Raw genomic sequence first — 13080 nt, forward strand, 5'->3', positions numbered from 1 at the left:
TCTATTATGATATATATAAAAGTTTTTGTAGATTTGAAATTTGGACTTTCAAAATTGCGAATTGCATTGTCATTTGTGGCCGACAATATCTTTTAGTTGATGTACCACTATTTAGCGGTTTGTCATGTTGCGGTGATTGAATGGTACATCCTCCACTAATGAAGTGGTTGGATCATGTGTCCTCTTTACCTTTGTTGGGAATCTTTTGCTTTTGTATGGTCCCAGGAGAAAACGTGACTTGTGTGAACCTTCACCATTTGAACTTGCCTCTGTATTATGTTTTCGGTCAAATCTGGGTTTTCCGAATTCTAGCTCTTTCTGGTTTGGGTATTATAATCAGATTCCTTCTGACCATCTTCCCACATGAGTCATATTAAAGAATTACGACGATTTTATTTACTCCCTAGCAGCTTGCTGTTACACATAATATTTCTTTTCTTTTCAAATATTTATTTTACAAAGTTTGTAGTTTTTTCTGTCATGGTATTTAACAGAAAAGATTCATTTACAAAATTTTGATAAAACTTAAATGGAAACTTAACTTTATTCATCTTTGTGAGACAGACCCATAATCCTCTTGCTCGTCTAGTGGAGATGTCATTTCAGTGAGTGATGAAACAAGAGGTGTCTCATTCTCTAGAGGATCCTTGATGAACTTATGAATGTTCATGTCTAGTCTTCTCAACTTGATGAAGTGAAAGGCTTCATGCGAGTCTTTCCCGGCTGGTTTTTACGATCTACTAAAAAAGTAAATCTCCGGAATATTTCTTCTTGAGAAACCATCATTATTTACCCATGTTTCATGAAAAGCTTCTTGGATCCATTTTGGTAATGGCGAGATTTCTGGAAAGTTGAGTGATGTAGTATAAATTGAGGCAAGATCTCCAAATTCATACTATGCTTTTACCTCATTGGGATATGAATTTGGTTTAATTCATATCCTATGATATTTTTCTCCTATATCAACTCAGATTGTGGTTTGATTGATACTTATTCTTGTTTTTAATATTCTCAATTCTTTTGATATAAATGAAATGGAGAAATTATAAGCTCGTTACTACAAATTTAGATTTTCCCTTGTCAGTTTGAGGTCTAAGGTTGATCTTTCCCTCTTCAATCCTCGAGGTGGAAAGTTGACCCGAAGGCTCGAGATAAGGATCTGGAGCTTCAATTTTTTGCTTTGGTCGACTCATCTAAAAATGATCTTGACTTAACACTTGTGCTAGGGTACTTAATCCTCTGTTCCAAGTATAGAGTTTTATACTCGAAAACTTTCCATTTGGGAAATCAATGACTTCTCAATAGTATGGAAGATCAGCTTTTGAAATACAGACCATAGCTGAGTATAAGTCTTTAAACAACACGTGATTCGATCAGAGACATTGATGCTTATCAATTTGTTGTAGCATACCTGCAACTTCTGCATTTAGGGAAATATTATTGAATCATTTTGAAGTATTTCAAGGTATTCCCTTAAATATCTCTGCATTTTCATGATGATATCGACATTAGCGTTGTCTATATCTTATTAAAAGACATACAAGAATATTTTTATGAGATTTAACAGTAACAATATCAAAACATAATTTTGGCACAAAGCTTATCATCTAAATAATATAGCTTTCTCGGGTTCAGAGAATATTTTGGCCTTGGGTATGCAACTTATTAAATGTTCTCTACTGGGTATAAAATACCCATCAAACTCCAAATTTTATTATTTTCTTGATAATTAATTACTAAATTGAGTTTCTTCCTTTTTATTTCATTATGATTTTTTTTACAGAAAACATGTATTGCTACATATCTATATTTCTACTTTGATTAAACCATGATTTAAATGTTTTTTGATAATAATCTGCATATCTTTTTGATCTACTATATTCATTGGGATAGACTTACATTTGAAGAACTCATATCCATTGTCTTCCTTAATTCTAAGGTTCAGAGTTGATTTATGTCCTATCATACCAAGGGATCTTCATTGTAGTGTTTTTTTTAATCATTTTCTTGACATCTTCTAGGGATATTTTTGTTTCAAACTCTACATCCTTTGGTGTGAAACTATTTTGAGGAATTCTATTTCTTCTGCTATGAGGTTTTGATATGTTCTTAATTGAAGCATTGTTTCTTCAAATCGTCTAGAATTCTTCATTTTTGAGTTCAGAAATTTTCCTTCATCACCACGTTTGGTGCGAAATTGGATTGATAACTGCAAAATGCCTCTCTTAGTCTCTAGACTATGAATTTGTGACCACATGACGTTGTGAAAATTAATCTTCTAGTCTCATTTTTTAGTATATAGGATTTAAACATCTGCAAGAAATTATTTCACAGTAGAATGTATGCTCATGTATCATGAAAATAAATTGGTAGTGTTTTTACCTTCTACCAAGATATTTGTCCAGCACCTCCGAATAATATTTCTGTCATCTTAAATCCTTTACATAAAATTAAAATTCTTTTGGAGAAATCTCGTCCAGTAATCTGATCTAATTCTTCTTTCAGTTCTTTTAAAACAATCATTTTTTTATTGTATAGATTCCAATCAGTATAAGTAGCAAAATACCCTGTTTTATATTGTTCATATAACATCCCTATTGTGATGTATATCGAGAATGACTCGTGGTCATTGGGTTTTTCACATTCTATCATCTGTCATGAATTTCATTTCATTGTCTAAATGTTTTCAGGGTTTATGTCCTCGAGAAACTCTATTTTAAAAACCAATTGATCTATACATTTTCTTTGGTTCCTTTGATATAAACTTTCAATTCACCAATATTGATCATTCATTGGTAAAGTTGTTCCAAATAATATATAATATTACAAGAAAATTGATTTATTTATCTTATAATATTAAATATTATTTCGATTTCTCTTCATCCTTTTGGACATCTAAAATTTTCTATTGTCAAAAAAATTTTGGCACCTGTTGAGCTTCATGTACATGTGTTTTTACCAATATGTGATTTATTATTCTATCTCCTTGAAAATATAGTCTTCTTGATTCTAGTCTAAGACTTTGATTCTTTTGTATAATCGATTTGTCTTGGATTTGAATATATGTTTCTTGTGCTCGATTCTTTCTGAAAAAATTATCCAAGAAACTTTTTCAAATATTTATGGTATTTCAATAAACTCATTTATAATATAAAATTATGAGTGATATGTATTAGACAGAGCATGTGAAATTTGACACGTAATAGAATATGGTCTATTACCATCTTCACTAGTCTTTTTTCTTTGAAATTTTGGTGTAATGTTAAAGCTTGATTGAAATCTCAATCTGCTAGGTTATAAGCAATTCTTGGATAAATTACTCATATAAATTTTCTTGCGCATAGATTTCGTGAAATTGTTCCCAGTATTGAATCTTGAAGATTACTCATTCGTTTATTGCACGTATCAATGCCAATAAGTAAATCTATACATTCTTTAAAATTAATTTTTATCAAAATCTGGATTTCATCAATATGAATCAGGATATTATTCGTGCTACTTCTATATTGAGTTTTGCAATTCCTCTTTAATTTTTTCAGACGAAATCTCCACCTGGTTTCTCGTAACTTCGTTGGGATTATCATTTTACTTCTGAAAATTTTATAAATAAGATGATATTTTCTCTTTATACGACAAAGATTTCCTCAAAACTTTTCTTATAAAATTAAACCAACTGTAGAGCACAAGTAATCAATTCAGTTGCAACTATTTATCCAGATTTAATATCAACTATAATTTCATTTAACATCAATCCCACGTGTTGACTCGCAATTGTAATTTTTTTAAATACAATGACAGTTTTTTTTAATGTGGAATTGGATCTATGCTTATCCACTGTTAACAGATGTATATGATATTTGTTCTTAGATATGTAAATAAATAAAGTCGATTTGTGAACTTTTTGAGTTGATTTGTAAACTATTTAATTCATATCGAATTTATTGAAATCGACTCGAACTCGAACATGTATGAACTTTTTTCGAACCGAACTCGAATCCAAATTATATTGTTAAATATTTTTAAAACAAGCCACAAATCTTGATATTTTATTAATATAATATAATAAATATATATATAATTATAAATTAGTAAGTATTAAAAAAACATTAATTAGTAATTATTCAAACTATTACGTGTATTTTATTAATATAAAATAATATATATAAATTAGTAAATATTAAAAAAAAACATAAATTAGTAATTATTCAAACTATTACTTGCAATTTAAAATCCAGAGAATTATGATTATAAATAAATAATAAAGAATAAATAGTAAATAATAAACAGTAATTAAAGGCTCAAAAAGAGCAGGTCTCTCTCTCTCTCTCTCTCTCTCTCTCTCACACACATCGGTATTAGGGTTCCGCTTCGCTTCTCCAACTCCTCTCGCTAAAGAGGATAGGCTTCCGACGATGATGCAGCCGCCGAACACCAACGTCCCATCTCATATGGCTCCGCCTCCTCAATACCAGCAATACCCTCAGCAACAGCCATCTCATCAATGGATGTCGCAGCCACCCCAACAACCGCAATACCATGTCCCTCCGCCACAGCAGCCACCCGCTTCTGGGTACTATTACCAGCAGCCGCCACAGCAGTCTATTTACGCCCCCGTTCCAACGCCTCAGCCGCTGCCCGTGGCGGACGACGGGATCCGGAGTCTCTGGATTGGTGATCTGCAGTATTGGATGGACGAGCAGTATTTGCTCAGTTGTTTCGGCACTTCCGGGGAGGTATACGTGAATACATGCACTGTTCACTTTAATAGATCACCTGTGTCTATTGACTTTTTTTCCTGATTGAAGAACGCTGATTTTTAGATTTACTGCTCGAGTCAAGTTTTCAAAGTTTTGTTCTTTCTTTGATTATGTTTTGATTTGTTTATTTCATTTGCATTTATGATTTGTTGATCAGGATTTTCTCTCGGACTTAGGTTGTAAACTATTAGTTTTGCGTCATACCCACACATCTTTTAGCATTTGAGTGTAGTGCACTTTATGGATGATTTGAGAATAAATTATTTGTAGCTATATTTTAATCTTAGGAAAAGATTAGCCTATATAAATGTTTGTGCTTATAATTAAATGACCTTGCCACTGAACTAGAAACTGTTTTGCACTTTGTTATTAAAGTCTTAAACCCCTGAACTATATTTTTTTGATCTGAACCCTGGAAATTCATTAGTTTCCTGTGCACTTGGGAACAATGTGGCATATTATTTTATGGTGGTTTTTTCATCTGTTCCTTGATTTCAGAAAGATAATGCAGTTCACCTGTGAAATTGTCGTACTTTTGCAATTTTTCATGAGTGCTTGATGTGTAATTAAGAGATTGTTACTCATTCTTTTAGGCCCTGCACATCCACCCCAAATCTGAGATGCAAACGATTATACCAAGCTCGCTTTCTCGCATATTTCATACCATTGTTTCTCATTACTGTGATTCTATCCATAATACCTCACAATACAGTCAACCTTTTGATATTGTTCTTATAATTGATATGTCCTTTCAATGAAAACAGTTTTAGCATTCAAGACTCACATCAGAGCTTTACTTATTTTTTAATATATGACATACTGGGATGAGGCTTTGGAACAAATGGAGGTTGGTGATGCCATGTCAATCACTTATTTTTACTTACTTAAAAATAAGTGATTGTTCTCATAAGGATTTTTAATATCAAGAAGAAAATGGAAAACTATAAAGCTCAGGATACCAGGTGGAAATAATTTTATGAGTGTAAGGGTAGGTGCAAGTGTGCAACTGGCAAGAGATGAATGCCATGTGATAGAGTTGAGATGGAGTATTCCATCGAGGCAATCATGGATTTTGAAATGCTACAACAACAAAGTTCAGTTTTCAAGTTAGAAAATAGTATATTTTAAAGGACAAATACTAAAGGACCCTAAATACAAGGGGGGAGCGCGAGTTTAATCAATAATCATGTGTGACACGAGATTTCATGTTAGATTGCTAAATTTAATTTGAAAACTTTTTAATGAATATCATACTCTAAATTGGACACTATGTAGCACGGATACTCCTCATTTTTTTCCAGAAGTATCGGATGATAGGCGTGTCGGATATGTCAAAATCTGTGTCGTTGACTTTTTGTAGGTTTGACCAGTTGGATATGTATTGGACACTGTGGGGATACGTTTCTAGATAGGCTATATTGTTCATCAAGTTTTTTTTGGGTTTTGGATCTTATGTAACTGTTTTTCTCCGTAGGTGTTGTCTGCTAAAGTCATCCGTAACAAGCAAACTGGCCAACCTGAAAGTTATGGCTTTATTGAATTTGTCAGCCATGCTTCTGCAGAAAGGAGCCTTCAGGTTTATAATGGCACTCCCATGCCCAATGCTGAGCAAACATTTAGACTAAACTGGGCATCTATGGGAGCGGGTGAAAAACGTGATGATTCCCCTGAATATACAATTTTTGTTGGAGATTTGGCATCTGATGTTACTGATTACATGCTTATAGAAACTTTTAGGCCCTCTTATCCTTCAGTTAAGGGTGCGAAGGTTGTCACTGATGCGATAACTGGGCGTCCAAAAGGCTATGGGTTCGTGAGATTTGGTGATGAAACTGAACAAATGCGTGCCATGACTGAGATGAATGGAATGTTTTGTTCCTCTAGGCCAATGCGAATTGGTCCAGCTGCTAACAAGCAAAAAATGGGGAATCAGAACAAAGGTATGCCTATGTCTTTGCAATATCTTTATGGCTACTGGAGTAACCATGAACTTACCGCTTCTGGGTTTGATTTTTCTGTTCTCATCTGCTATTATATAATGTTCTGATTTCTGAATTTGGATGTTTCAATGCATAGAGTAATCACTTGATTTGGAAATCGGAGCTCTAAATCGAGCGGTGTTATTTGCTTTTTCGAGTTTGTTGCACCCTTAAATTTTTTAGGAATAGGACAGATTGCGGTGTAATTTCCTTCCAGCACTTTGAACATTTTAGGTTCTGACAGATTAAAACTTTGCATAATCTTATAAAAGGCTATGGTTGTCTCATAGCAGGGTGATTGGAAGCTCTTATCATATAGTGTGGCCTGGAGCCAATGTGAGCTGAAATGATAACTCTTTAGTGCCTGGTTTTTTTGTAGGTCAGTTTTAATTTAATGCTGCTTACTTTTGATTCCTCAAGGAACTGATTATACTAGAATTTCCAGCTTTTATTGCCAGTCCTTTGACTTCTTAGGTCTTGGTCAAAATCAAATTACATATATTATATTAATTTTTTTACTTCATGTTTAATTATAAGCTTCAGATTATCTCAGTATCTGGCATTGATTTCCTCTTGGCCATCACATAATTACAATTCTTTGGTTCTCATCCAGTCATCTCTTTCTTCACCAAGCTCTTACCTCTAGAATTACTTCTGTTTAAAGGGCTCCCCATGGAAATTGGGAAGTAATATGAGGCCACTGAAACTGCTTACATCCAAGCGGTTTTAATTATCTTTGTAACTCATGCTTTGAACAATTCTTGAAGCTTTCTTGGTGTAGTTCCTTGAGTTTATGATCACCAAAATTGAAAATTAACACACTCGAAACATCCTGTATGGTTGTGCTCCACACTGCTATAAATGTCACTGCCTTTAGTTGGGCAAACAAATTCTGGAAATGTTGGCAGTGGTGCTTTCATTTGATGTTCTGCTAATGAAGAATCTCCGCTGACCCCTGTAATTGTTCCCTACCCCAGTCCTAGGCTTCCAACTATGAGACGTTCACTCATTAGAGCTTCCAGAGGAGTGATCCTATTTAGCCAGTAAAGTAGCTTTCGCAAGCTTTGTGAGGTGGTGTTGTCAAACTGAATGATAATATTGATGAGAAATTGTCACACAAAGGGAATGCTTGTCAACATTTTTATTTTAAAGTTAGCTCTCTTGGCTAGCCTGCATGTGTTATTCTCTGCTATTTTTCCCTTGCTTAATTTTTAGTTGTACAACACTATTTATATGGCTACATATCCAGCTGTTACACTGCTTATGATTCCTTTGTAAAGATATTTCAGACGTATAATACCCAGTTTGTTTATATTCTGTTTTAGTTGCTGTCATCTTCATAGTCAACAGCTGTCTTTAGAATGGCGTGGCTTTCATTGTCGGATAATTGTTGGAATGACTCTTGAATGAGAGATGTCTTGGTTTCTTATTCACTTGATGTGTTTAGTGTGGGCTATGATGGGTTCTTATGTGTTCTCTCCTCCAATTTTTTCCCTCCTTTGCTTTCCTCTTTTTCCTCACATACTTATCTTACAATTGCAGCATCATACCAGACATCACAAGGAATGGCAAGTGAGGATGATCCATCTAACACCACTGTGAGTAAAATGTACTTATATTTGCATTTGTGTGCTTTTGTTATGAAGCATGGGATCATGGTTTATGGGCTTTTTCCTTGCAGATATTTGTCGGGAATTTGGATTCTAATGTCACTGATGAGCAATTAAGACAGCTGTTTGGGAATTTTGGACAGTTGCTCCACGTGAAAATACCTGCCGGCAAACGATGTGGATTTGTTCAGTTTAGTGATAGGTAAATTGAGGGTATTAAAAAAATTTCCTCCCTTTATTTTAAGTGTTTAAAAAGTGCATGTAAAAACTTTTGTCTTGTACTCATCAATAATAACAGAAGATGCGCCGAACAAGCTATAAATATTTTAAATGGAACGCAGTTGGGAGGACAAAGCATTCGACTCTCATGGGGTCGTAGTCCGTCTAACAAACAGGTTCTACTCCTGTAACTTTTGTTTGGTCCTTACTTGGTGCTGTTGCATGAGATTTAATTATCAAATCTCCCTGCCTCAGGTTGATCCGAATCAGTGGAATGGAGGATATTATGGATATACTTCTGGTTATGAAACCTATGGATATACTCAACCAACGCAGGATCCAAACTTCTACTATGCAGGGTACACTGGATACGGAGACTACCAACCACCAACACAGCAGCAGCAACAGCCTCAGGTATATCTTACAATTGTCAAAAAAATTAGCCAATGCTTGCTTGCTTCGAACAAAATGTCTTCGATGCCTCGCATTCTCACTCATGCTCTCTGTTAGCACCTTTATTTTGTGTGGGAGGTTTTGGGAATCTGTCTGTGACACGAATAAGTTATCGCTAATTTTTTTGTTTGTTGCCTATTGATTACAAAAATATTTTATGGTTCCCCTCGTCTTTACATTACCATCATTGTTTGTTGTACTGTCCATGACCTATCATAATCTTTACATCACCATCATAGCCTGCTTTCAACTGATATAAAGTTTGAAAAATGTTGTTGATTCTAATTTTTAGGATTAGGGTTAAATCTACCTCGCCAACAACGTGTTAGCGTGTAATACTTACACCTCTGTTCTCAGGGCTCACCACCTTTGAAGAGCATGGTATTGGACATTCTTTTAGATAATTGCTTCCTGAATAATGTGATTGTGCTGGTCAAGCGTTCAACACTGAATCCAATCATCTATACCATATCTTTTTGTTTCTCTTCAATTGCCATATAACACAGAATCCAATAACCTGCACCATATCTTTTTCTTCTCTGCAATTGCCATAAGTACTGGAACTACCTCCATAACCTCAAACACAAACCACCACCCACTCCTCTCCCCAAACAACAATCCTTGCTTCAATGCATTAAAAGACTTGGTTTATCGTTTTTTTAATTACTGAAAAACACTTTTCTTCCGTCTCTTCGGATCAGCAACTTCTCTTTAGTTCCGTTACCAGCATTCCTTAATCCATGCTGCTTTTCGTCTTTTTTTATTGCTGCACGCTCGTCGTTAATGTTCTATTGAAATAATAATATAATCATATGTTGGTGTAGTGATGTATTGAGCATCAAGAGGAAATCAACAACTTTTGAGCGTGGATCATGAAGTTGGAGCTGTCAGCGGCTGTTGCGACTGAATACTTCTATTCACTGGGTTCTTGTTTGGAATGGTTTGAATTTGCCATTTATTTCTCTCTCTTTCAAGTTTTGTTATTATAGCAAGGCAAAAATGTTTGCGTTTTATGGTTTTCTTGGACAATGGCTTCATATGTTTGTTGTCTCCATATTTAGTTTGGGGTTTATGTTTACACATGTGCGGTTGTGTGCTTAGTGATTGTTATGTTTGAGACATAAGTTTTTTCTTTTTTAATGTTCCATTTTCGGAGGTTCACATCCATATGACCATATGTTAAATGGCTCGTATGAAAATCGTATCATGCATTATGTTTTGTTATGATGACTTCTGCACATGTACATAAAATCATATTATATATATGTGTGGTGCTAAGGGTGTGTTGAGAGTTACAATACATACACTTTAAATGAGTTGAAAGTGAGATATCCCAGTCTAATTGTCTCAGCCTAATCTTGACAGCCTCTTCACCATGTAATTGTTATATATGGGTCCTAGGGAGGCCAAGAGAAGTTGGCCGATGGTTTGGCAAAACATGCTGAATTGGGCTGTGGAGGTGATTTGGATAAATTATTCATTAATTATTCAATCAAGTTCCTTTCCTTTCCTTTCAAATTGTTGCTCTCGAACCTTTTCTTCTTTTTAATCTTAATTGTACTTATTATCTCAAGTCTCTTTTAGAGTAGCAAAAATATTTTGTACCAGAATGCATCCAAAACATAAACTGAATATTTATTCTTAAATGCAAAACTGTTTTTCCATCCGTTTGGGCCGCCTAGTTCTTACTTTTTAAAATTGGTCATTATGGCTTTTTTTATATAAAAAAATAATTTTAGGGCCATGAGCTTTACTCTGTGTTCGGTTGATGTTCATTCGTATGCATTTTACTGCGACCAGATGGAATCTACTTTTTCCATATTTGAACAAGGCATTACATCGTTGCACTAATTTTTTTTTTTGAAAATAGCTGAATGCCACCTTGGCCTTGTCTTTCTTCCAATAATTATGTGACCCTTGAATCACACAGAGACACATGTACCACGACTATTTATTCACTCGATATATATATATGTATATATTGTTGTCACGGCTTGTTGAATGCAATAAATAGTGGTGGTAGTGTAACTCCATATTTTTGGGTCCTGTTCTTATCGTGTTGCGGTGCGTGGACCCTATGTTGCGCACAAATGCAGGTGAAAATAGAGAATCAGTGGCGCCAAGCAGTCTTGAGCTCAATAAATTAAAATAAGCTCATTTCATTTTCTTGAAAAAGGTTAGCAAGATGGTATCCACCGTTCAATGCTTTTGTTTTTTGTCCGCCTTCAAAACCTTTCGATACCCTCACTTGCAAGTTGCAACCATCAAATCAATCACCTTTCCACTAAAAGGACATCTTTCCCCTAACTGAAATTTTAGCCCAAACTACACAATAATAATGAGTCTCACTGCTCATCTCTAGCATTACTAATTTCCAATATCATAAAGGGTACCGTACCAACGCCGAAATGATTTACGTTTTGCGCACAAGTCACATCTGACATGGGTTTGTTGGTAATATTATTTTGGTGATCCAATGTTGCCAGTGACCAAGGTATGGTCACTCTCATAATAGGCATGGGTTTTTTTGCATAAGTAACTCCTTCCAATAATGTGGGAGAAGTAAATGATGCACATTGATACCGTTCCTTGTGATAAAATATTCAATATTTTGTGTCATGGACACTTCTCACTACGTGACAAAATACTTTTACAGTTTTTAAATAGCAATCGCGCGTAACATTGTGTAGCGGTCGTCAGTGGTTGCACAATTTATATTTTAGTGGTAAATTTTTAAAATTCGTCGTACATTTTTTTTCCTCTTTTTTTTTTTTGTGGCTTGGAATTCATTTTAGTGGAATTTGACAACGATGATTAACTCGAATGTCCATCCTTTTTATATAATAATGACATGTTTGACGATTGGATTTCATAGACGCATCTCAATATCCTCATGGTTTGATGGTAAAGTCGAAGTTTCTCCAAGTGCACCACTTGATCGTGATGCTGACGATATTGATTCAAGAAATTAATCAAAATCTCGAACATTATAATATATACTATACTTAAACCGAATGCACTTAAAAAGTTTGTCGATACTTAATCGAAAAGGACGTAATATAATTAACCAAGTTGCGACAGAATGAAAATGGATTAGGAAACTTGAAGCTTTGAACAAAGACAACCTATGGAATTATATTTAGCCAATAATCCCAGTGCAAATTGTCATAACAATTAGCCATCGAACCGGGTTTGGTTCCACACCGCATCCCTTACACGACTGAGATCTCGCCCCTTTAAGGTTCGTCCCACACCCTCGAATACGGAGTTGGCTGCGACTCTTCGGCTTCGTTCATGCTCACGGGCGAGATATTCGTGTGGCGGCACGATGACACCCGGGTCATAGTCGTTCAACCCATCCTCCAACTCGTGTAGGGACTCAACTGAGTCATTTCGATAAATCTTAGACCAATCAGGTACGTTCACTGGCGCTGACGCCGCCATGTGGCGGCTACTTGGAGAGTCCCCCACGCAGTCTTGTCCACCGAGTTGGTGCAAGATCCTCCTCGGTGATGATGATGAGTTGCTGGAATCGTCGAAAGCCATCGACAAGCCACCAAGCTGGCGGTGGTGGTCGGATGGCGGAGGTGGGCGACGACTCCTGTAGATAGAGAAGCTTCCGTTGCTTTCCATGGAAGCACGCGAACTCCAGCCTCCGTTTGCCGAGTGATCATTCCCGTTTTCTGTGTCGTCAACTACTGACCAAACTTCATTCTCTCCCAGTTCCGACGCACCGTTCGCACTTTCTTGCCCGTGGTTATTACCAAAACTTCCCAAATAGCGTTCACTGCGGCTGCTAGTCAGAGTTCGATCTTTGCCCATTAACGTTTAATATTCAATATATATTTCTCGACTAACAGGCTTGAGAATAGCCGAAATCTTGAATAGACCTTGAGAAAAAATGAATTCTTGATGATCCGATTTGGATTTTGATTAGCTCAGGTTGCCGGAATAGGAATATACAAATCCCGGCGACCCAAAAAAAATGAACTGAATTAAGTGGAAATTGAACTGAATTAAGTGGAGAGAATTATTTACATGGGCGTAATAAAATGCATATAA

The 13080-nt window shown here is 35.5% G+C and overlaps 2 protein-coding genes across 2 annotated transcripts; one reads left to right on the plus strand and one right to left on the minus strand.

Moving 5' to 3' along the window:
* The first annotated feature begins 4332 nt into the window (after positions 1-4332).
* Positions 4333-10179, plus strand: LOC140980349 (polyadenylate-binding protein RBP45-like). Its single transcript, XM_073446119.1, has 7 exons — positions 4333-4733; positions 6232-6697; positions 8279-8334; positions 8418-8548; positions 8645-8741; positions 8821-8979; positions 9843-10179. Exons 1-7 carry the CDS (start codon positions 4413-4415, stop codon positions 9843-9845), a joined length of 1233 nt encoding a protein of 410 aa, XP_073302220.1. The 5' UTR covers positions 4333-4412; the 3' UTR covers positions 9846-10179.
* Positions 10180-11986: 1807 nt separating this feature from the next.
* On the minus strand, positions 11987-13074 carry LOC140987668 (protein S40-6-like). Its single transcript, XM_073456314.1, has one exon. It carries the CDS (start codon positions 12838-12840, stop codon positions 12193-12195), a length of 648 nt encoding a protein of 215 aa, XP_073312415.1. The 5' UTR covers positions 12841-13074; the 3' UTR covers positions 11987-12192.
* Positions 13075-13080: the final 6 nt, after the last annotated feature.

This window comes from Primulina huaijiensis, chromosome 1 (genome assembly GCF_012295235.1).
Source record: "Primulina huaijiensis isolate GDHJ02 chromosome 1, ASM1229523v2, whole genome shotgun sequence".
Lineage (NCBI taxonomy): Eukaryota > Viridiplantae > Streptophyta > Magnoliopsida > Lamiales > Gesneriaceae > Primulina > Primulina huaijiensis.

Bases quoted from the DNA above. Each gene is read 5' to 3' on its own strand.
- LOC140980349 (XM_073446119.1), top strand. From the start codon at position 4,413: ATGATGCAGCCGCCGAACACCAACGTCCCATCTCATATGGCTCCGCCT. The intron at 8,335-8,417 runs GTGAGTAAAATG...TTTTCCTTGCAG, and splicing joins ATGATCCATCTAACACCACT to ATATTTGTCGGGAATTTGGA. The intron at 8,742-8,820 runs GTTCTACTCCTG...TCCCTGCCTCAG, and splicing joins GTAGTCCGTCTAACAAACAG to GTTGATCCGAATCAGTGGAA.
- LOC140987668 (XM_073456314.1), bottom strand. From the start codon at position 12,840: ATGGGCAAAGATCGAACTCTGACTAGCAGCCGCAGTGAACGCTATTTG.